Source organism: Pararge aegeria, chromosome 15, assembly GCF_905163445.1.
Source record: "Pararge aegeria chromosome 15, ilParAegt1.1, whole genome shotgun sequence".
In the NCBI taxonomy this organism is placed as follows: Eukaryota; Metazoa; Arthropoda; class Insecta; order Lepidoptera; family Nymphalidae; genus Pararge; species Pararge aegeria.
The window spans coordinates 15,832,557-15,858,182 of record NC_053194.1 but is presented as its reverse complement, the minus strand read 5'-3'; the positions used below and the strand labels follow the sequence as shown (position 1 = coordinate 15,858,182).

Below are 25,626 nucleotides of genomic sequence, written 5' to 3'. Positions count from 1 at the left end.
CGGTGGTAGAGTTACTACAAACAGACAGACTTGACGTTTCAAAAGTGCTTATATTCGGCCTACTTGAAATAAATTAATTTTGAATCTTGAATAGGGATAGACTCAGAATGACGGATTTCCCACGGCACCGGCAGAGAGTTCCAAAGTGTTTTAGCGCTGGGAGTAAGATCCGGGCATCTCAGGTTTTTTGTCGTTCGCTGATATATAATAGCGGGCTTCTCACCAAAAACATCAGAAGTTGATGATGAATATACTTGTATATTCATTGTGAGGATTTTAGCAAATTAAGCTGATTTTTCATAATATTATTTATCATGGATTTCCGCAAAGTATGCGACTATCCAAATCTAAAGTTTAAAAGAAGCTCATATGTACCCTCCGAGGCGCTGCACTAAGTTTACAAGTATTTATAGCTTGATACGCTTTCCGAGACGAAACAAAGTTTTCAATTAAACCTGCAGATCTAAGTCAGTATCAAAATGCAAAAGTAATAGCCAACAGGTATTGCGTGAACGAATGTAAGTAATTCATTTCATCGTTTTATGTGTCTCTACTTAAATCCATTCTCTATATTCCTTCCCTAAACTATTATCTAACTGTTGTTATTAAAATTATTATCTAATTATTGTTAGCTCAAAGCCGATTGGTGAACTTAGTAACGTATGTATTAGTGTTAGCAATTTGCCTTTGTGTTAAAGATTTAAAACTACGAATTTCGTGGTTAATCAACATTTCTTAAATAATTATCATATTTTGGAATTGTCGAAAGCGGGTAGTCAGATTCTGCCCGTGCCATCCAACTTGACATCTCGTACATACGCAGTCCCGTCGTGACCACGATCCATGCAACTGGGTCGGAATATCGACAAATTCAAAATATTATCGTGGTAGGTACCCGTTGAACTATATTTAAGAATTTCCTTTGTGTGTACATATGGTTAAAGATAAAAAGGTATCTTTGTTCAGACTGGTTAAAATTAGTTATATTCTGTGGTCGGTATAAGTTGGATTTTGGAACACAGATCAAAGAAAAAGATCATATAAAACGGCGGGAAAAATAGAGGTACAGATGAGAACGGACAGAAGTGTCAAGGGAAGATTGATGTTTGAGTTTATAATGTGCTACGCTGAGATACTTAGAGACACTAAAACGATTAAACGTTGTAAGATATGAATACGGGGTTTATTTTTTTAGTTATTAAAAAAAATGTTTATTAGTTATTAGTACTCATTAGTACTTATAGATATAGAATATAGATATATAGAGCAAAGCCGGCTTCTCGTCTTACAACAAAAATGTTCGTCCGTCGGTGTCGCTTGCCCGAGCTCTGAGCCACTGTGATAATTAAAACCCAGGGCTCAGGTTGTTGTAATTAAAAAACCTCTCCATTACATCTCCAATAAACCGGGGAGATTTTAGACTAATTTTGAGGCTATTATGTTTTTTATTTTCAAACTACAACTTAGAACTTGACTACAATATCACCTGGTGGTACGTGATGGTGCAGTCTAAGGGTCAGCGCAGACAGAGAGGAATAATCCTCGCGCGGTCTCGGGCATTTTTTTACGGATCGTGTATGCTCGAGCATGCGTGCGACCGCGCGAGTCTGCGCGAGTAAACCGTTCTGGGTTACCTCACGCCAGTTTGTCGCGAAAGTTCGTCAACGATGGTGGACTGGGATATGATTATAATTGCGCTTTTGGCGGAAGAAGAAGAAATGGAAGAACATATTAATAAAATAAGGCGCCAGAAAGTCATTTTACTGTTCGTTATGTAGGTACTTCGGATTAAAAAATGACGTCCACTCTCTTTAAACTCAGTGGTAACACTGAAAGTACCCGTTCCGACGCGGGCGCCGACTCGACGCCGCGCGGGGATTCCCGCGCATCCTAGAGGACGCGCGAGCATTTTTTGTCAGATTCAAGCATTTTTGCACTTTATTGTAATAATCGTAAGGTTTATTTTCAAGTGCGGTAACAAAATCCTCTCCGCTGCGCTCCGTTCTGTCTGCGCTAACCCTAAGATGGCGGTTATATATATATTTTTAGATGTTCTTCCAGTTGAAGAACTTATCAAGAGCCACTATAAGTATTTATAGTTCCAAAGACACTCGCATGTAAAATGTAGTGCTACAAAGACGCTGATTGGCGCAGTAAACAGTGACTCTACTCTTTAAGACCGAGGCTGTGGGTTCGATTCCCAAAACTGGATAATGTTTGCAGCAGCCTTAAGAAATTCATCAATCGTATAGCAATCGATGTATTAGATGTGTTTATTACGAGATGATGGGTCGAAATAATTTATATAACAAATTAACTTAGTGTTAACTTAGTAGGTATAGTCTGTGCTCTTTGCCCTACGGTTAGTAGTTTAATCTGTAGTATATAGAGCAAAGTCGGCTTCTCGTCTTACAACAAAAATATTGTTATTTTTCTTTTTGCATCATATTAATTGTATTTTTTATTATTTTTTAAACTTCAGTTTATGTTTTTAATTATTGTTGAGTTATAACGACTATATTTGTTATCTATTTGTTTTCTTTTTAGTTTTCCTAATCCTAAGGTTGCCTGGCAGAGATAGCTACTTAGCGATAAGGCCGCCTTTTGTATCCTGCTTCATTCTTCATGTGTTTGTTCTTTTTTTGTTTAGTTTTTCTGAGTGGTGTACAAATAAAGAGTATAAATAAATAAATAAATAAACCACGCAACGAAGCAACATACGCCTAAATTATTGCATTTTTTTTCTCTTTTTTTGTTTTGTTAATAAGAATATTTTTTATTTTTTTTTATTATTATCACGGCGAGTCTTCTAGCCCTGCAGAGGTTGGACGGCCGATGGGCGCAGTGGGCAGCGACCCTGCTTTCTGAGTTACAACTGGAAAATGTTTGTGCGATGAACATGAATGTTTTTCTGTTTTTATCTGTATTTTATAAGTATTTATGTAAATTATTATTAAATATATTCATCAGTTATCTTAGTGCCTATAAGCTACAATAACTTTGGAACTAGATAGCGATGTGTGTATTGTCGTAGTATATTTAATTCAATTTAAAAAGATGCCCTGCCATGCCGCGGCCGGCGCCGCTTCTCGTCTTACACTAAATGAACGCCGCCCGGTGTCGGCTGTCTGAGTTACTGAGATAATTAAAATGCGATCGAAACCCTCCGCTCGGATTATTATAATTAAAAATCATCTCTCTATTACATGGCGAGTACAAAAACGGCTTTAAAATGAAACTACTCTTTTTACTGTACCTAAATGTTGCTCGCCACTTCGGCTTCAAAATCTCCTATAAAGTATAAAAAAAAATACCTAAAAAACCGACATCGGTCATTTATTATAAAATTTTAAAGGTTTTTTTTATTTTTTATTAATCAAGCTTGCAAGGCGGTCATTGCGCATTGGGTATGAGCTTGACTTCCCTTTCGGCGGGCGAGTTTGAATCCCAGCACGCACCTCTAACTTTTCTAAGTTATGTGCGTTTTAAGTAATTAAAATATCACTTGCTTCAACCGTGGAAGAAAACATCGTGAGAAAACCTGCATGCCTAAGAGTTCTACATAATATTCTTAAAAGGTTTGTGGTGTCCACCAATTCGCACTGTAGCGGGCTAACCTGTTAGAGAGCATGGAATTTATACCCCTAATCAGTTGCCACGCGACATCGTAGCGGAACCCAAATCGCTTAGCAGCAAGTCTTTGTCGGTAGAGTACAGCCGGGGCCGAAGCCTCCCACAAAGCCAGACTGGAGAAAATTGTGACATTTTTAAATTCCCAAATTGGCCCTGCCAGGTACTGAACCTAGGGCTTCAAATTTAAAACAAAAGCACTCTTCCCTATGCCAGGAAGGTGGTCGAAGTTGCTGCGAAATAACTACTTATTTATATATTACCAAATTAATATATAATATGTTTACAAACAATAATAATGGGTGTTTAACAGTTCGTACATGAATATATAGGTACATGTTCCTTTTTTTTTCAAGCTATTCTACTTGAGCCGAGTTTAATAATTCGGGTGTCGTTAGCTCAAGGTCGAAGGTCAACACGATCACCCGACAGAACAACAAATAGGTGCAGTGCCGAACACTAAAAAAACACATAAATCAGCGAAGGAACGCACATTAGGTACCTACATCTTCTCCGTTTCGTCGTGGATAAAAAACAAAACTCAAAACGATTCCGGCGCTACCGGTAACAAATGACCAAGCCGAAGATATCGGAGACCTTGCAACCCGATACCGCGATATCCATCCAAAATGTCATCGCCCGGCATCGTACACCTACATGTATACATTATAAGTATTTTGTATGGCTCTTTTATTTTCCTTTGACAATTATTAATTGCTGTGGATTTCATTTATTATCTTGGTTGTAGCGACCATTAAGCATATCATCCGCAGCAGGTGATAACTGCATGCGTTACCTTAAAACTTAAGCTACGAGGGATTTTTTACCAGGTTTTTTTTTGTTATCACCATCACGCAGTCTAGTTAATGTCGAGCTATAAAGTAAGAGCATTTCATACCCAAGCTTTTTTTCTCATACATGTAATCCTTAATATTGCAATAGGGTTTGTCTATAAGCTTACGTTTTATATATACTTGGAACCTATTGAGAGACATCTCAAGGATTTCATCTGGTAAACTATATACGAGTATAAAAGAGAAAGTTTGTGGGTATGTTCCGTATAGGCTCCGAAACGGCTGGACCGATTTCAATGAAACTTTCAGGGAATCTCCGGATTGACCTGGCGAGTAATCCTGTTAAGTTTGGTGACGATCGGAGCACTCCGATTTTTGAACTGTCAAACTGTAAAATACAGCTTTTATTTACTATGCTGATATTCTATTGTTGGGTGTACATGGGTGTAGATAATGATCTTTACCCGCTCGAGAAGAGAATAGAGGAGAATGAATACGGAGAGAGATCAATGATTTAATATATTAGGGGCCCAAAATAAAAATTAAATGATGTAAGTTTATTGTTTAAATAAAATAAAGCAAAATCTAGCCCGGCGAAGCGGGCTGGGTACTCTAGTATATTATGAAAAGATACACTTAAATGAATTACTAATTTTATGCAGCCTAGTAAACTGCACTACAAGTTTATTTTTACTTCTAATATTATTATGGTTACAGTCCACTTTCTTTTTAAAATTTGTTATATTTTTATGTACATAAATTAAATTTTCAAATATGTATTGATTATGCACCGTCATAATTTTAGCTGCTTTCAATTTATGTCTTAAAGACTCTCTTGGGCCCATTTTATATATTGCTCGAACAGCCCTCTTCTGCAGTACAAAAATAGAATCAATATCATTACCCATAATAATATGCCGTAGGACATAATGCTGTGAAAGTAACTAAAATACACAAGCCTGGCAGCTTCTATATCTGTCATACTACGTATCTTTTTAACCGCGTATGAATGAATGAATACACTTTTATTGTACACCAAAGAAAAAAATTAGTTACAGAGATATAAATACATATCAGGAGAGTACAATTTGGTGGCCTTATCGCTACATAGCGATTTCTTCCAGGCAACCAATGGCGTAAAAGGAAAAAACATAGAAAAGAGGTTAGTGGTGCAATAAATAAGATTTAAAATTATACAAATATATAAATAATATGAAGAACTAAGTCTGTTCGATAAATTATTTTTATGTGGAATGCCCCATTGAAGTTTAGCGTCTAACGTTATACCAAGAAATATTGTCGTATCCACTAAATACAATTCCTCGTTATTAAGTTCCACAATGGGTTTACTTCATTTTTATTAGTGTTTTTACCTACACTTGGAGGAATTATCAATTTTAAAAATTCAAAATGCTTATAAAAATTTTCGGAACCGACAGGACTCGAACCCGAATTTATAAAATTGGTTTTACTTAAGTTCCACAATGGTTTTACTTATACATATTAACTCATCACCGGTCCACTACAGGGCACAATGAGATGGGTTTAAGGCCGTAGTCCACCAGGCTAGCCGGTGGCCCAGTGCGGATTGGTGTACTCCACGATCCTTAGAGATAATGTTCTCAGCTCGAGCTCGGTCACTAAAACTTTACACTTAAATAGCCAGTTGGTTTTGATTACACCACCATCGTCATATCAACCGATTACCGGCCCACTATAAAGCACTCCTACCACAATGAGAACGGCTTAGGCCGATGTCCATCACTCCAAGTAGTCCACACATCCGTACTGGGCCAGTGCAGACGTCCTTGAGAACGCTATGGAGCACTTTAAGGCATGCAGGTTTCCTCACGATATTTTCCTTCACCGTTTAAATAAATAAATATACTAATAAATATGGTATGGCAATACAGACATCGCCATCTAGCCCCAAAGTAAGCGTAGCTTGTGTTTTGGGTACTAAAATGACTGATGAATTAAACGTAAGCTTATAGAAAAGTCCTATTATAGTATAAAGGACTACGTAATCGATAAAAAAGCTTGGGTGTGAATTATTGCTCTAACCAGGTTGCTCTTCTAATAATTTTAAATGACATTATGAGATGGTGATAACAAAAATGACCAGGCTAACTTTGTTGTGGGCTTCTTCTTAGACCAGGACGCGTTTGGAACCCTCGTGGCTTTAGTTTTAAGTGTACGAATTGGGTTATTGCCATCATCTCTTTACCGTGTAATTCTTATGTACGCATCAAAAGTGCCACCTATGGGCCTACTTGAATAAAGATATTTTTGACTTTTACTTTGACTTTGAATATTTTAATTAATAATTTACATAAATATTTATAATATACAGATAAATACCCAGACACTGAAAAACATTCATGTTGATCACGCAAACATTTTCCAGCTGTAGGAATCGAGCCCACGGCCTTGGACTCAGAAATCAAAGTCGCTGCCCTCTACGCCAATCGGCCGCCGCAGCAAGTGTTATTTATATTACTTAAATTAAAAACGCACATAACTCCGAAGCGGTGCGTGCCGGGGCTCGAACTCGGTCTCCACGCAAGAAAAGCCGAAGCCTTTCCCACTACGCTATCACCACTTCTTCAGTATATTTATAAATACTTATAATATACATAAACTTTAGATTGTTTTATATATATTATATATATTTATGATATATTTCTTTTATAGGTATGTTATTTTATACACCTAACTATTTTCTGTATTTGTTTTCGCCGCCATTGGTTGCCTGGAAGAAAAGAAAAGTATACGGAACAAAACAACGCGGCCTTATCGCTTTATAACGGATAAGGCCACGTTGTTTTGTTACGTATACTTTTTTTGATGTACTTTTTGTGGTGTGCAATAAAAGTGTATTCATTCATTCATTCATTCACAATATACATTGATTGTTGGTGCGAAGAGTGAGGGGTAGCCCCAGTTCCATTCTGAGGGTATTGAGGCTTGACTGTGTTTATATTCGACATTGCTGCGGTAATCTAATCGGAAGGTATGAAGGCGTTGTGAATTTTAATTAGATAATTTAAATTTAAAAATTAATTTTGATTTTTGTTTTATTTTATAATTTAAATGTGTATTTATATTTTATAATTTACTAGCGTACACAGCCCGCGTCGCCGGGCTAGATTTTGCTTTATTTTATTTAAAAAATAAACTTACATCATTAAATTTTTATTTTAAGTCTCATAATATATTAAATCATTTATTTCTCTCCGTATTCATTCTCTTCTCGAGCGCTGCGATGCTCTACCTAAATCTCTTCTTGAGCTGTGTTTTACGCCTTTGGTTGCCAGGAAGAGATCATGTAATACAAATTTTCTATATGTTTATGTAGTATACAATAAAAGTATATTCATTGATTAATTCATGTATTAATTTTATCTTTTCATTGTAATTTTGATTTAATTATCCATTTTAATTAACCATCTGCTATTTCATATATTTTGTTTCTATTCCTATTTTTTTTTTTATTTAATTGATCGCAGAACTCCATTGAGTTGCCAGTTAAAAGTCTCAAATGTCTTAAAGCAGTCGGTCACAAACAAAGCAACCCTTCCCGGTAACCCGACGCCGGCGGACGATGACATTCGGTCTGCTTTTAGCGCGGTGTCCGCTGACACCAGCTCGGGTTACATGACCTGCTTATTATTGGACTTATGGTTGCTATTTGCACATTGTATGTATAGTCTTTTCAATACCATAATGTCGGTACACCGGCAGGAGAATTTGGCAATTTACATTTATGCTTTTATTTTTCTTGTAAATGTTGTTTTTACCTGTTTTTTTAATAAATAGTTTTACGGTTTTATTCTTATGGTATTTTGATAAATACGACTCATAAATAATAAAGACAAGTTCATGAAAAATTGAGATGAACGAAAGTATATTAATAGACACTATTTTTAGTAAAAGATCCAACGTTATTAAGTTCTTATTCCAAACTAAAATATCGACAACTTGCATAACATATGTCAATAAACCAAACTTTTCACTACGGCATGGAACTATGAAATACAATGCGGATGAGGAAAATCTCCTGCGGATGTACGCCGCAAGCGGCATCCTTCAGTAGAGCAGCGGCGCTTTTGACAAAACGCAGCACGGACCAAGAGCGGACAGAGGCGACCGTATCTAAGCGAATGGACTTTACCCCCTGGGCTATCACCGCTTCAATAATATTTTTATTAGAGCAGAATTCCCATAACCATTCACCATGAAATTTGTTAATATTAGAGAAATCGGCTAAAGATAATGGTTGGAAATCTAAATTAACATCATTCCTACCTTATTGACTAAAGCTGAAAATTATATTAACTATCAAAAATCTTTTTTTGCGAATTGAAAAATAGAATAATCTTATCAAATTAGTTTATTGTCATCGGTTCTCAATAAGTCTTCAAAATTAGAACGAAATCAGACCGTTTAAAGAGGGTCAAAATCAAAATCTAAACAAACAAACATACAGGTGAAGCTAATAAAAAGCGAGTGATAACGACTGAGCCACCGGGCGGTATCTTTGCATCGTTCGAGTCCATGTAGGACTGGGATGCAACGAAAATACAGTCCAAGTGTTTATATCAAAATACCCACCAACTCAATGTCATGAAAATTGTTAATCAAATATAATTTTATTGTTTCTTAAAACTATATATTAAATATTTGACGGCCGATTGGCGCAGTGGGCAGCGACCCTGCTTTGGAGTCCAAGGACGTGCGTTCGATTCCCACAGCTGGAAAATGTTTGTGTGAAGAACACGAATGTTTTTCAGTGTCTGGGTGTTTATATATCTTAATATATATAAATCTCTACACTAAAAAGTAATTGAAAAATTGTCTACCTAATAATACCGGTAGGATGTCGCGTAGAAACCGATTAGGAGTATAACAAAACTGCCATACTCCCTAACAGGTTAGCCCGCTTCCATCTTTGACTGCATCATCATTTATCAGCAGGTGAAATTGCAGTCAAGGCTAACTTGTAGCGTAATAAATTATATTGTAAAAATAAATAGAATGTAGAAGATTTTTTTTTTCAGAAATAATAATAAGAGTAATAAGTGATGCCCGCGTTTATTACGGATTTTTAACAAATCCAGTGTTAGCCGTTTGTTTAGGGATAAAAAGTAGCCTATGTTACTCGGTGATGGCCCAGTGGGTGGAGCTCGACTACACATTCGGGGGGCCGAGTTCGAATCCCAGCACGCACTTATTTATTTATCAAACTCTTTATTTGTATACCACAACATTAACATATACAAAATAAAATGAAAACAGAATCATATCGAAAGAAGTAGAATACAAAAGGCGGCCTTATCGCTTAATAGCGATCTCTGCCAGGCAACCTTTGAATTAGGAAAAAAAACTTTAAACTTATGTGCGTTTTAAGTAATTAAAATACCACTTGCTTCAGCGTTGAAGGAAACATCGCGAGGAAACCTGCATGCCTTAGAGTTGTCGATAATGTTTTCAAAGGTGTGTGTAGTCCACCAATCCGCACTGGGCTAGCGTGGTGGACTACGGCCTTAACCCCTTCTCATTGTTGGAGAAGACCCGTGCCCTAAAGCGTGCTGACATTATGATGATGATGAAATTCTGCTGCATGAAACTAACCAACTGCACCAACCCGTATTGGAGCAGCGTAATGGGTCTATGCTTTGAAATCTCTCCTATGAGAGAGGGAGGGTGGGCCAGCAGTTACTAAGCTGTAGATGAGGACAATGACATAAAAAGGAGAGCTAGAATTTTCTAAGTATGTAAGCTGTAAACAGAACTGCGGGCATTTGCCAGTTAAGCAGATACATAATATCTTACTTCGCCTTTCAACGTTAATAAATCACCTAACATAAAATAAACTTGGTTGTAAATGTTCCTTTATTATGTTTACCGAATATCGTGTTGCGTTGAAAAAAATGTAGGATAATGTTACCGAAATGCGACACCGTTCGGCCGTGGGCATACTAAACGGAATTTTATTTTACTGTTAAAACCAAAGTCAAATTATCCAAACAACACTTATATGACGTATCTTGTTTTTTTTTTCAAGTGGGCTTCTGGAAGAAGTCTCTTTGGAGATAAGTTGTCCTTTTGCACCTCCTACCCTTTCTACACGCTTTATATTAGCTTCACTTGTTTACTCGTGTTACAGTAAATTTATAAAGTGGGTAAATAATTAAACTTTTGATACCTATAAATTCATATTAGCCAGATATTTAATTAAATAAATAAAATAAATATACTACGACAATACACACACCGCCATCTAGTCCCAAAGTAAGCGTAGCTTGAGTTATGGGTACTAAGATATCTGATGAATATTTTTATGAATAATATACTAGCTATTGCCCGCGACTTCGTCTGCGTTTGATATTGTTTTTAAAGTATTCAGTATCGCTAAGCCTTAAATGAGTATAGTAGTATATATATAACATGTGACTGTCAATTAATTATAGACAAATAATTTTCAATAAAATAAAATTGCGACTATAATTAAAGATCTAAGCTATCCTATCTCTTAAGTTGGACCAGACTGCTGACGGTATGCCAATTTAATTTAAAATCGGTTAAGTAGTTTAGGAGTCCTTCTCGGATGATGATGATGACGGCCGAACGGTGTCGCATTTCGGTAACATTATCCTACATTTTTTTCAACGCAACACGATATTCGGTAAACATAATAAAGGAACATTTACAACCAAGTTTATTTTATGTTAGGTGATTTATTAACGTTGAAAGGCGAAGTAAGATATTATGTATCTGCTTAACTGGCAAATGCCCGCAGTTCTGTTTACAGCTTACATACTTAGAAAATTCTAGCTCTCCTTTTTATGTCATTGTCCTCATCTACAGCTTAGTAACTGCTGGCCCACCCTCCCTCTCTCATAGGAGAGATTTCAAAGCATAGACCCATTACGCTGCTCCAATACGGGTTGGTGCAGTTGGTTAGTTTCATGCAGCAGAATTTCATCATCATCATAATGTCAGCACGCTTTAGGGCACGGGTCTTCTCCAACAATGAGAAGGGGTTAAGGCCGTAGTCCACCACGCTAGCCCAGTGCGGATTGGTGGACTACACACACCTTTGAAAACATTATCGACGACTCTAAGGCATGCAGGTTTCCTCGCGATGTTTCCTTCAACGCTGAAGCAAGTGGTATTTTAATTACTTAAAACGCACATAAGTTTAAAGTTTTTTTTCCTAATTCAAAGGTTGCCTGGCAGAGATCGCTATTAAGCGATAAGGCCGCCTTTTGTATTCTACTTCTTTCGATATGATTCTGTTTTCATTTTATTTTGTATATGTTAATGTTGTGGTATACAAATAAAGAGTTTGATAAATAAATAAGTGCGTGCTGGGATTCGAACTCGGCCCCCCGAATGTGTAGTCGAGCTCCACCCACTGGGCCATCACCGAGTAACATAGGCTACTTTTTATCCCTAAACAAACGGCTAACACTGGATTTGTTAAAAATCCGTAATAAACGCGGGCATCACTTATTACTCTTATTATTATTTCTGAAAAAAAAAATCTTCTACATTCTATTTATTTTTACAATATAATTTATTACGCTACAAGTTAGCCTTGACTGCAATTTCACCTGCTGATAAATGATGATGCAGTCAAAGATGGAAGCGGGCTAACCTGTTAGGGAGTATGGCAGTTTTGTTATACTCCTAATCGGTTTCTACGCGACATCCTACCGGTATTATTAGGTAGACAATTTTTCAATTACTTTTTAGTGTAGAGATCGTTTTCAGAATATAAAAAAGTATGCTTTCATAAAGAATAACTCTTTTTTAGCCGACTTACAAAAAATAAGGAGGTTATCAATTCGGTTGAATTTTTATGTTCGTTACCTGTAAACCTATATACCTATAAACTTTTTCTTATTTATCGTATGCTTTCATAAAGAATAACTCTTTTTTAGCCAAATTACAAAAAATAAGGAGGTTATCAATTCGGTTGAATTTTTATGTTCGTGACCTGTAAACCTATATACCTATAAACCTCATTTTATCTCATTACTTGTACTTTCCTTGTTTCTATATAAAAGGGAATAAGAAATTTATTATCTTTATTCCCTTTTATATATTCTAAATTCTACATTTTACTTGGCACTGACTAAAAAATGTTGCAGAAAATATAAACATTTCTTGCTTTCTAGTTGTATCAAATAGTCGGCTTTTTTTGTCAAAATTATTTTCTTTCTTTTCTTCATTAAAGAATAATACATTTGTTTTTCTACATTTTTAAAACATATATTACACTGAAAATAAATGAGAAAATTCTTAACAAAAGACAAGTTGGAACAGAGTAATACCTACAGCTTATAATAATTGTATGGCTCATCAAGTACTCTATTCTGAATATAACTGCAAATGATCCTCGGACTAACGTTCTGAAATCTAAAACTGTGCTAGATTTATCTAGCGCATCCCTTCCATTACACCGTTCAACTTTGAGCCATATTACTATACAGATAGGTATCAAAACAGCTAGAACCGCTGGACACGGGATACATGACACGCTCACGCACGCCTCCTGCGCCTGCTAGGTGGTGTTTGTTCACCCCCTCGACAAAGAATATGGACAACACAGATGTTACAAATAACAAAACCACAGACTCTTTTAGGTTATTTCGCGGTCGAGGTCTATGTATGGATTAACGATTAAAAAATTAAAAGTGATAAATTTTTAAAAAGAATTAATCATAGGTAATAATAATAATAAAAATAAATCTGTATTTCGGATATTTGTCCATATCGTGTTAGTATACAACTTAGTTAAACCTATGTTAGTACTTAACAACTAAAAAACAACCTTATTTTATACAAAAAATTCCTTATAGTCTAACTGAGCCCCCCCTATAGCGCGTGTGCACCCCATCCCAGCACCCCAGAGAGAGCTGTCCAGCCTGCATGCTAGTGTACTGAGGAAGGTATTGGTGCTACTCACGAGCCTGCTCATCATTGACGCAGCACGCTTGCGGATGATCGCGTAGAAATCATCTACCCGCGCATCCGCAAACATCTCTGACGCACTCCAGCGTCGTGGCTTCTTTAACACCGCCCTCAGCACATTGTTGTACTAAACTCGCCGGGCGCTGTATGTTCACTGCATATTGTTTGTCCACAGACTGAACGTGTAAAATGATGTTTAATTTTCCATTTTTATTTTGTAATTTAATTATAAGAAGCTGATCCTTTGTATTTAATTTCTTTAATTTGACAATAAGAATCAGTCGCAGCATATTAAATCAATGATATGAATTATGTACGTTACTAATGAGCAGTAGGCCCATTTGAATAGGTAAATTTATAGTTGTTAGAAGTCTATTTATTTATTTATTTATTTATTTAAGGGACAGTCAACAGGTTACAACAAAAACTCTTAAAAACCAAACAATAAATGAAAAAACATATAAATGTAATATTGTAGACACACTTAAAGACTGCCACAACTTGCAAATACAAAACTATATTGTCAGTTAGAAGGAGAAAAAACGATTAAGAGAGACATGAGAGTTTTTATAAGCTGTAAGATCCATCAGGCTGTGACATAAACTTGACGAATCTAGCACCGCGAACAAAAACATACATTTAGAATAAATTAAAAAAAACAAATACTTAAATTATATATAAAATAATATTAAAAATAATAATATTTAATCCAGAGGTAACAGAGCATCGACATACCTTTGAAAGGGATCGTGTACGATCCGCGGCAGGCACTTTATTTGCGTTTCGCGAAATTAAGAGTATGTGCGTCTTTAATTAAAGCAATTAAAATGTAAATTGTGAGGGAATGCATCGTGAGGAAATGTTCTCAAGGGTGTAAAGTAGGGTTCATTCCCGGGAATTCGTTGGGCTTTGTTCCCGGGAAATCAAGCTCGAGAAAAGTCGAGAACTCGAGAAATCATGTTTCGTTATAGATATTAACGTTACATTAGTTTAATAGAAGCTATTTTTGTTTATAAGTTCTAAATAACCAGCCAAAAATGGTGCTGTGATTGTAATTTAATTATAAGTTAAGATATTAACGTTTTATTTCATGTTGATTTTCTGTTTAGTTTAATAGAAGCTAATTTTGTTCATAAGTTCTAAATAACCAGCCAAAAATGGTGCTGTCATTATAATTATAAGTTTAAATAATATTATTTCTGTATTTTTTTTAAAAAGTTAATTAGCTTATTAAGATTAATATTTTTGAATATAATCAATAAAAGTTTTATGATTAATTTGATACTTTTATTTGAGAGAAAAACCACTGAATTTGTTGACGTTATTGGAACCAAATAATATGAGAAAACGTACGTGAATGTAAATTTCTCGACAACCCGAGAAGACTCGAGAAATTAGCCTCGAGAATTCTCGAGACCCGAGAAATTGAAAAGCTCGAGAAATCATGAACCCTAGTGTAAAGTCTACCAATCCGCACTTGGCCGATAACGGCCTAAACCCTCTTAATCCTGACAGAAGACCCGTGCCCTGTAGTGGGCCGCAAATAAGTTGATGATGATGAATTGTATTCGTAAACCGAGCCATAGGTAAGAAAAGTGCTACTGTGTATCGTATCTGTTTTACGGTCTGATCTTTGCGGCGATGATGTACAATGCATCGCAAACGGTGTCGGTTACGGCCGGCTATCGGGTATCGCTACCATCACACCCGCTCAACTTTTCATGTTCGAACGTGTTAGCTTATAGTTTTTAATTAACATTTGACCATTCGGAGAAACATCGGATAATGGCACCAATTCTGTTGTATCTTTTGATTGAAAGTTTAATGATGAATTAAGATCATCGATAGGCTATTATGGGCCACTGCTGGACTAAAGGTCAAAGCGGTGTCACATCACGGAAGATGGCGATAGTAGTGCAGGGGACGCTGCTGTCCGGTCTTCGTTATATCTTAGCCGCCTCGTATGATAACCGCGGGGAAAGGAGGGTTGATAACAACTCTATTCTGCTCTGGCGTCACCATAAGTCACAGTTATTATCTATATACTTATAATAAAACTGTAACTGGAAGATATCTGCACATTTAATAAATTTAGATTTTTTTTACCGTGGGATGCTTTATAATCGATACTGAGTCCAAAACAGATTTTTATTTAATTTTTGTCAGGCTATCTGTCTGTCTGTCTGTTACGTGAAAACTACTGAACGGATTTAAATAAAATTCGGTATAGTTGTAGCTGATATTCCGGGTCAACATATTTGATACTTTGTAGCCCGATAAACAATAAGTTTCCTCCGGGAAATGAGATGATTTTTTTTACAAATTTTACTTCATAGCTCCGTTCAATTAAAACCGATGTTAATCATTCTTCTTTTATTTGGAAGTGTATACTATCAAGCATGTATTGTCTAATTTTTATGAAGGTCTTATAAATATTGTCGGACATAACTCTTTGCAAATAGCAGCAAGTCGCAAGGCATATGGGACAACGATCGAATGCATGCGTACCATCCTACTAATATTATAAATGCGAAAGTTTGTGAGGATATATGTGTGGATGTATGTATGTATGTATGTTTTAACTAAAATAATGACAACTTACTAACTCAGTATACCACGTAAAATAATAGTAGGTACATAGGTAGCCACGATGATTATGATGTTAGCATCAGATTCTAGCTTCTCGATTGACTCATACGCGAACGAAGCTTTTAAGTTTATTATCAAACATATCACACGCAAGAAGTCAAAAGACGAATTTGATTAATACGGTTACGTGTGCCACGATTCTTTTTATTTGTTGTGGTGGAAAAGCTTAATGGCTAACTTCGTCTCCTGGACGACGGAGGAATCGGGACAGTTGCTACCAATGCCAAGAAAAACAAGAGGCGAAGAGATAAAAACCTTGATAGCAATTAGCACTTTGATTTTTGTGTCTTTTGGAACCCTTTTGTGCTTTTTTCTGTGGCGGTGGGGACCGGGGGCTCGAGGAATCTAAAGAATTGTCGTAAGTGTTAACTAGTCTACCGGGGATTCTTGGAGTAAACTTGACCAAAGGTTAAGTTTGCCCATTCAAATGGGCCATGCTGCCAGCTTTAAAGCTGATGTTTCGGCTGTCGCCGGTTATTTTCTCGAAAACTTTGGACATCTATCTAACCAAAATTAACTATCCAGAAAAAAGATGTGGAACAAAAGTTATTCGTTAGCCAGTACATAGTTAGAGTATAGTGTGGTGACGGGAGATCAAAGACAGTTGGCGATACCCTTCCTCTTCCAGCAGTTGTCGTACAAGCGACTAAGGGATTAGAGTTACACTACTTTCGACTGCGTTCACCAACCTGTCTGCCTAGCGTGGTGATTTTTTTCTTTTCTTTCTTTCTCTGGGCTTGTCTCCGCACTTCGTTGGCCAGAACCTTCCGTTGTACGTAGTGCCACTAGTAGGTACAGCTCCCCGAGCGTGATGATTATGGGCAAACCCTTCCGTTAGTCCAGCATTAGACCGTTATAGGCTACTGATGATAAACTAGCCTTGTATAATATTTAGTACTCGTACAATGTCTTGTTCAAGAGTAAAAAGCCCCTAGATCAAATAATTGTGCGACCGTCCAATAACCTTGGCCCAATACTGCGCGGGCGCATCGGATGCAATGTCGCTGACGTTCGCACGCGGAAAACATTCTATTTAGATCCAATGTTGCAACGCAATCTGATAATTTAATCTGTTGATTAGCTTAACGTTTATGACTGGCATGCCCTTTACGAGATGACATCTAGTATAATAATCTTAACGAATTCGGTATTCACAATGTTTCCGCAATGTTGCAAATAATATCACTTGTTGTCGTCTTCTTAACTCTCATCTATAGGATAGGCATCTACTCCTGGACACAACTTTTTTGTAGTAGTAAAGCTTTTTGTAACAGAGCTCGTCCAGGGAAGTTTTATCGTCACGCTCCTATACGATGATCGACGTGCTCCTAGCATGCCGTGTGAAGTATTGCACTGCTTACAGGTCTTGGATTTCCAGTTACTAAGGTGAACCATCTGCTTAGCCCGACAATTACTATTATAAAAAATAACACTATCCGACATTTTTACATTCGACGTTCTTTGTTTGGTGTAGGTACTTTATAAAAGGCTGTTTCTACTGCCTATACGGCATTATTTCTTTTCCTATACATACATTTAAAAAATGTGTAAAAACACATCTAATACATTTGATGAATTCCTTACTGACAAGGTAGATTGGAAGCAGCCAGTCTCGCTCTCATCTCCCGTAAGATAGAAAAATGATTGTAAATTTTGATGTTGGAAAAGAGCAATAGTTTATTGCCGGCTCTTCTCGGTAGAATCAGCTTTCCGAACCGGTGGTAGAGTCACTACAAACATACATACTTGACGTTTCAAAAGTGCTTATAAAGGAGGCCTACTTGAAATATATATTAATTTGAATTTGAATTTGAATTTATACGCAAGTGTTTACCAGCACTGCGCATTATTGGTTTCTAATACCTTTGATAACTGGTTCTCTCAACTGAGCAGAAGGTATATCGGTTTTACGGAGCTTTTCATTTCTAATTTTAACGTAAAGATACGATATAAAATTAAGAACAAGAATCCTCATAAAACCATTATTACGAGCAGTGCATTGTGCCCGAAAAAATAGAAGTCGCCCCGAGCACGACTCACATATGACCCGAGGAATGTTGCTCCATAGAACTTATTCCATTTTACTCATTTTATGGAAAACGTTTAGAACATTAGAGGTAAAATAATTGCTGTCAACTGGTAAATGAATGAAGTGACTAACCGCCTATTCGATACACTCCTAAAGTGGAATGGTTTTTGATGCTTCAATATTAGTCGTGTACACGGATTCTGTATGTTCTTAATTCTGTTCAAAAAATATTTAAATTCATTTATTTCAAGTAGGCCTAACATAAGCACTTTTGAAACGAAAGAAACTCAGCAGTTGCTCCTTTCCGACATCAACTATTTACATTTTACATTTTAACATTCATTTTTCTATCTTGTGAGAGATGAAAGCGGAGCCGGATGCTTCCAAGGAACCTTGTCATTGAGAAATTCGTCAATTGTATAGTAACCCCGCTTTAAACTTATGCATTGGTAGGTCCAAAGATACCTTTATCATTTTATTCATATTATAAAAGCGTAATCCCAAAAATTACTCCTGTACCTTTCGCAGACGACATGCAATCATAATGCATCTGGTAAGTCTGTTTATATCCACTAGACTAATATGTTGTCTTCCAAGTACCATATTATTATAAATATATTGTGAAGCTACAGTAAGTATAGCTATTTCTTTAAGCTTCACACGGAGGGATTCGCGTGATTTAAGTTTATATACCTATTGATCGTACAGTAAGTACTCTTTTCTGCAATATAAATATAGTTTCAATATCAGCAGCTTTGCCCAATAACAAGATCCTGTAGGACATAACACTATGAAAGTACGCAAAATAAACAAGCCTTTTTCAACGTCAGTAATCTGTCTAATTTTTCTGACTGCGTAGGCAGACGAGCTTAGTTTACCCGCCAGTGTATCTATATGGGCAACCCACTTGAGCTTATTTTCCAAGGTCATGCCTAGAAAAACTGCCTGTGCCCCAGCTCCAGCAGTGTTTCAATATGAGTACAAAGTCACTGTTCAGTTAGCCCTAATGGTTGCCAACCTCTGATAAGAAAGGGCACTATAAGGATGAGATAAAAATTACGATTTTATACGCACTTTAAAATTTATAAAATCGATATTATATGATTGTAATTCTTCTGTTTCTAATACTTCTATATCATAATATAACGTGGGGTTGGGTATTAATATTTATTTGTTACTTACTTAAGATAGCTAAGTGATAAATTCATATAACTTTGATACATGTCTGGTTTCTAGGTATCATTTCCGAAATAGGTGTAATTTACAATCACGTGTCAACGGTTACCATATCGCTTGCATGTTTTTGCCGAAATCTAAAATGCCACGCCATATTTGAGCCGACAATAAGAAATAGATCATTGCATCGCGAATTTGCATATAAATCGAAAACAAGTTCCTACTTCTACCACCAATGTCAATTTGCATACCAAAATTTAAAAGACACGTCATTTTAACACTATAAAATACTTACTTAGCAAAATATAATAAAAAAACAGCTATGTGAGAATTGGCTTTGCACTTTGTCGGTTCTTTACCACCGTGTAATACGGAACACTAGACAAAATTTGTATTTTAAGATCAAGCTAAATAATGTTGCGTTTACGAAACCTGCCTACGTTATTAGACTTATTCCAACATTGGTATAGTCAAAGTCAAAGTCAAAGTCAAAAATATCTTTATTCAAGTAGGCCCGTAGGTGGCACTTTTGATGCGTACATGATAATTACACGAAAGTGAGATGATGGCGATAACCTATTTCGTAAAATTAAAACTAAAGCTACGAGGGTTCCAAATGCGAATGGTATAAAATTGAAATACCGAGTTTCATTCCTACAAGTCACCTGGTCCAGCAATGGACATCGCTTAGAACAACGAAGATATGAACACTAGATTGGATGCTGATATAAGAGGATACAAACTCTAAGTAAAAACAATGAAGTGAAGGTCTGAGAATAAATTCGAGCATTTATTCTGTGGTATTTTTAACCCCAGACACAAAAAGATGGTCGCTATAAATTTGAACGCTTGGTCAAACTACGTATGCATATTCGTGCGGGTTGGCGCTCTAACAGATGGATCGAAATAAATCGGTTTTGTTATTCGAAGATAGAAAACACAGGACTTTTAATAAATTTTCCAATCACCAATTACCTCAATACATCGTAAGTTTATAATACCTTATCTTACTGTGAAAGTCCCATCTAATCGGTTTAGCCGTCAAAAATATTAGCTTGAACAAAGACAAGGTTAAAAAAAAGTGTTTTTATATCATGGAATTGTTCAAATAATCATAATATGAATCTTAGATGAAACATCTAAAATCAATCGACTATAAGAGGTAGGTAGTTATTTCTAAATAAAAGACAGTCACTTAAATTTAATTAATTAATTATTATGGATTTTAGCGAAATAAGTTAAGTTTTCATTATGTATTTCAGTGATCGGAAAAGTTTCTAGTCTGGTTCCTGAACTTTATCTTGACTTTTAATGTACCTAGTGTAAAGCAACGGGAGGGTTATTTGATATGACAAAGTAAATGCGTCATACGAGTAGCTTGTTTGCCCTTTCGGTCTATGTATAATTAATTAGACACTAGCGATATTGAATTACATCATTTTATACATACCCAGTTGGTTGTGAAGTAATTTAATAAACAAATATTAGATAAGCTATTTTACTTATGTAGACTGTTGGGCTAAGTTATTGTTTTTTTTATTGTTTTATTATAAGTAGTCTACTGCACAAACTATATTTAAAATAATTTATACATTACAAGACGGAAATCAAGATGAAGTTATCAAATTAAAGGGTTTGACGAGTGTCAGGGTTATTTAAAATAATACTGCTCTAAGGGTTGGTAGTAACCATTAAGTAAGCCCCCTGTATCGTATCTACTAGCATTATTGTAATGAGATTTGATTTTTTTTATATCTACTTCCACATGTCATAGTTATTAGAGAAAAAATACACATTGTGTGCACAAACCCAAAATTTTTGCATGTATTTTATAATTTATATGTTTTATGCTTATCTTTATTATTTCGTATATTATATAGTTATTAGTATGTATATATTTATATTATTGCTATATTTATATTATTGCTTCCCGTCTCTCAAGTGTATCACTGATTCCGTTCGCAAAGGTGGTCTGGAAGAGCGATAAGGTTGCCTTTGGCTTTAAAATTATGTTTATTTAATGCTTATGCAATTATTAAAATAGAAAAAAAATTGGTGTCTGTAAAGTCAGCTTACTGACGATAGTTGAACGTGACAACGTCGTAAGAAAATACTTATAGAATGCATTTTTCAAAAGAAAATTTTAATTTTATTTGTTTGATAGATATTATCGTTGCTATAAACAATTGACACCACATTCACTTTTCACTGCACTTCATCCTTGTCGAAAACATGTAAATGTATTATTGTATAGAAGCTGTCCACGCGGACGCATCCCCCACTCAAGTAGGAGAGAGACAGATGTCGAACGCGGAGGCCGACTGTGCCTCATTGTCGCTCGTTCCGCGCTCTCGCTTGCACTACAAGCCTTGAATGGAACGCCTCAGAGCGAGGTAACGCCGCATGCGTCATGTTTTTTCGTGCGTGCAGCCGGCTCCATCGAATTACAAGATGTTGTTACGTCAAAAATTGTAACATGCCACACACATTGTAACTGCCACATTGTTAGCAAGTTCGACCACAGGTCTGAGGTTCTAACTCGGGCCGGGCAAAGAATTATTAGGTAGGCACTTTCACATTTACAATTTACTGATCTAGCAGATGGCAAACTTTATGTTATGTGGAAAACCATCGCTTAAAATAAGAGCAACACTTCGCAGGGCACAGGAACACGTCCATCAAAGTGTCCGCCCTGTGTCCATCAACCTTAGGCGTAGGTGTTAAGCCTCATGAGCCTGTAATTACACCGGCAACCACGCCCTCCAAACCGGAATACAGCAATGCTGCTTTGCTGCATTGAAATAAGCCTGACGGTTGTTTTTCCCCGGACGAGCTCTGTCACAAACTTACAGCTACTAAAACGTGTTAAAATCCCACTAATATTATAAATGTGAATGTAAGTTTGTTTGTTACGCTTTCACGCAAAAACTTATAAACGGATCATCACGAATCTTTGTACACATAATCCTGAAAGTATTAAAAGTAATGTTGGATGCTTTTTATCCCGAAATTAAGCTCAGTTCTTTTGGGAGAGGGGAAGAATGTGTTTGACGATTTTACTCCATAACGCCGTCAAATGATAAACGATTTATCCCTATCCCTACTAATATTATAAATGTGAATGTAAGTTTTTTTGTTACACTTTCACGCAATACCTACTAAACGGATCATCACGAAACTTTGTACACATATTCCTGAAAGTATTAGAAGTAATATAGGAAGCTTTTTATCCCGAAATTAAGCCTTGTTCTTTTGGGAGAGGGGACGAATGTGTTTGACGACTTTACTCCATAACTCCGTCAAATGGTAACCGATTTAAATAATTACTTTTGTACTTTAGAGGTTATAATATTTGTTTAATTTTGCTCAAATTTCGTGTAGATCTGATGAATGTGCTTGGAGATAGAGGACAGAACTCCTCAGAAGCAAACCCGTCATTTAAGGCTTAGCGATACTGAATACTTTAATTTTTTTAGAACTACATACTTCTAAATCGAATGCCACATCGAAAAACAAAATCAAACGCTAGTAAAAAAATAAAAGCGGAACATTTGGTGCATTTTTCACTTAGCAATTGTTTGTTCATTGTAAAGTCAAAATCTTAGTCGAAGTTAAACGTGCGTAGAGAGTACATCCCGGAAGATCTGTTTGGTGTAGAGTATGAAGATTTAAGTTTTTTTTTTAAACTATGATAGACTAGCGCTTGACCACAAGCTAACCTGATGGAAGATAGAAGATGGCTTTTCACTATAGAACTCAGAAGGGTGTTCCAAACCAAAGCCATGCTTATAAGAAAAAAAGATGCAAATCGCTTCGTGCGAGTTTTTGGGATATTAAAACCATAGGGGTCAAAACCCGCATGTTTCCTTGCAATGCGATGGTATGATGATAAGGAGGGGACGAGATCGAATAGATCCTGAGCACACTCTCCAAAGTATATCCTATAAAACACCGACAGACTGTAATCATTATGTAATCCCTACTAATATTATAAATGTGAATGTAAGTGTGTTTGTTACGATTTCACGCGAAAACTTCTGAACCTTATTTCTTGAAACTTTTTATACATATTCTTGGAGGTATTAGGAATAATATAGTATACTTTTGTTTGAAAAAAAATTTGCGTAAGATAAAAATATGTTTGTGAAAAAAACTAAAAATCTCATATATCACTTTAGGTGTAGACTATGTAGCAGTACGCTGGCTCCCACAATTACGCGGGCGAAGCCGCAGGGCACATCTAGTAATAATTATAAATTAGACCGTACAGATTATCCTGCTTTTGGAAGAGTATAGTTAACTAAGATTAGTGTTCATTGTATATTTATTCATTGAATTCTGCAAAGTAAGGCCTTTGCTTCTATCCAATATTTAAAATTTATTGCATTTTTCAGTTATTCTTAATATGTAGGACCGAACTTTGAAAATTGCCAGAGTGGTGGACAAGCTCCGCCCTGGCCTCGAAGATTACCTTTCGGTTTAGGTACCACTAACATGTTGTGATAAGAATAGTTACCGTGGGCTACCAACCCACATTGGAGCAGCGCGGTGGGCTTCCAATCTCCTATGAGTGAGACCAGAGGAGGCCAGAGCCCAGCGGACTAAATTGATGATGATGTTGATGACACCACCATAATTCAATGGATTTCCAAAAGTGTATCTTACTTCGACGTTTATGTTTTTTTGTCAATGTTACTCCATCTCTCCGTAAAATCGGAGCCGATATCGATTATAGGTTAATATAAATGATTATTCCCCTAGTCGCCTCGTACGTCAACAGTGGGAAGAGGTGGAATGGTGACAACTGTATGTTCAGATTTCAGATCCTTCATCACACAGCCGGTGGCGTGTACTGGGTTTCTTACCAGCGTTTGCATACAGCGGGAAAATTGCGTAAAACTGCAAAAAACCTCCTCCAATACGAGTTGTATATAAATTTTAGGATAGGCAGTGATTTTGTGCATGTATGAAGTGCACGCCACTGCACACAGCACTGATAATGATTATACTAAGATAAAAAAGTACCGCGGTCATGAAAAAGTAGATCAGATAAAATAACTAAGCTCGTGTGGAATTAGCCCTCCACCCAGCTAAGCCCACGAAAATAAAAACCCATTACATCTTCAACAATTTGGGCCGCTAGACACGTCAAGGCATATAAATTAAAGCGACCTCAAACTTTCTAAAGAAATTGCCTTGTCCCATGACGTCACCATCGCGTGGACACCGCAAACGAGGTTATTGACATGCCAAACTATTTCCGTAGTGCCAAAATAAAAGCTCGTATCAGCGGGGGCGGCTTATATAGCTCATGAGCTGCGATTCGCAACTTCATTACGCGATATTACCATAGCATGCGATAATCAGATGAAAACAATAAATTGTATCGTCGGCTTGCGGCCTGGGACGGTCTCGTATTACGTTTTGAGCAAAGGAACGTCTAAAATTACCCCGCACGCACACATATAGCGCGCCAGCTGTCCGTACGTACGCACACAGCCCCACCGCCTATATCTATTATCAAAACATCCACCGACTCTGGTTACAGCGATCCGAGCGCGCTTCGGATATCGCGTTACACACTTTAATGGCTGGAAAAGGCCTCGAAAACGTGATATTACACGCATTTTATTGTGTATCGCAAACCGTAATTAATATTGTAATCGTATACGGCATAATTTATTCGGCGTAACCCCGCGAGTTGGGACTTTGAAGCTTTTGGAGGGACCCACGGATCGACTGCGAGCGGATCAAATTTATAAATACGACACGCCGTCTCCTGTTACCAGTCTTCGAGATGAAACAGGCCGCTTGCCAAACGACGCTGAAACACGATGAGTTTCATACGGAAACTCACGTCAATGTCATGAAAAGTATCACCGATAAACTTAGCTCAAAGCTTACCTTGATTTCTTCTTCATTCTCCTTTTTCACTTTAGCCTTCGGTGGAGACGAAGGGTTCATATTATTTTTGTCCATTCCGTTTATGTTAATATTCACTATTCACGTCCATAAACTAGTACGCCAGTTCTTAAAAGTTTCAGTTTTAACATAAACTTAATAAACTTCACGTTCGCGTAAACATTCGGTTCCAATTTTGCGCAAACAGCGATACATCTAACCCGCACGGCATCCGTTGCACGACTGTTGAAACTGTTCGTACTTCGTAATTCGTATTTAGATGTCGTCGTATTTTTTTACGTAGCCAACGTAGATAAAAGCTCTTTTCCCGCGCTCACGTTCCCTCGTTGAAATGTTTGGGCGGAGCTTTTTTTGTAGTTTTGGGCGGGCGGTAATTCGTTGTGATTTTACGCACTTTTATTTACTGTTCAATGTTTTTGTTATACATAGTTAGGCATAAATTTA

General features: G+C 36.6%; 1 protein-coding gene across 1 annotated transcript in view; it reads right to left on the bottom strand.

The window, feature by feature from the left end:
• Positions 1-25,389, bottom strand: part of LOC120630072 (sine oculis-binding protein homolog) — a 59,259-nt gene extending 33,870 nt beyond the window's left edge. The window contains exon 1 of the mRNA XM_039899210.1: positions 25,165-25,389. Coding sequence (XP_039755144.1) covers positions 25,165-25,239 — 75 coding nt within the window. The 5' untranslated portion in view covers positions 25,240-25,389. The remainder of the gene's footprint in view (positions 1-25,164) is intronic.
• Positions 25,390-25,626: the final 237 nt, after the last annotated feature.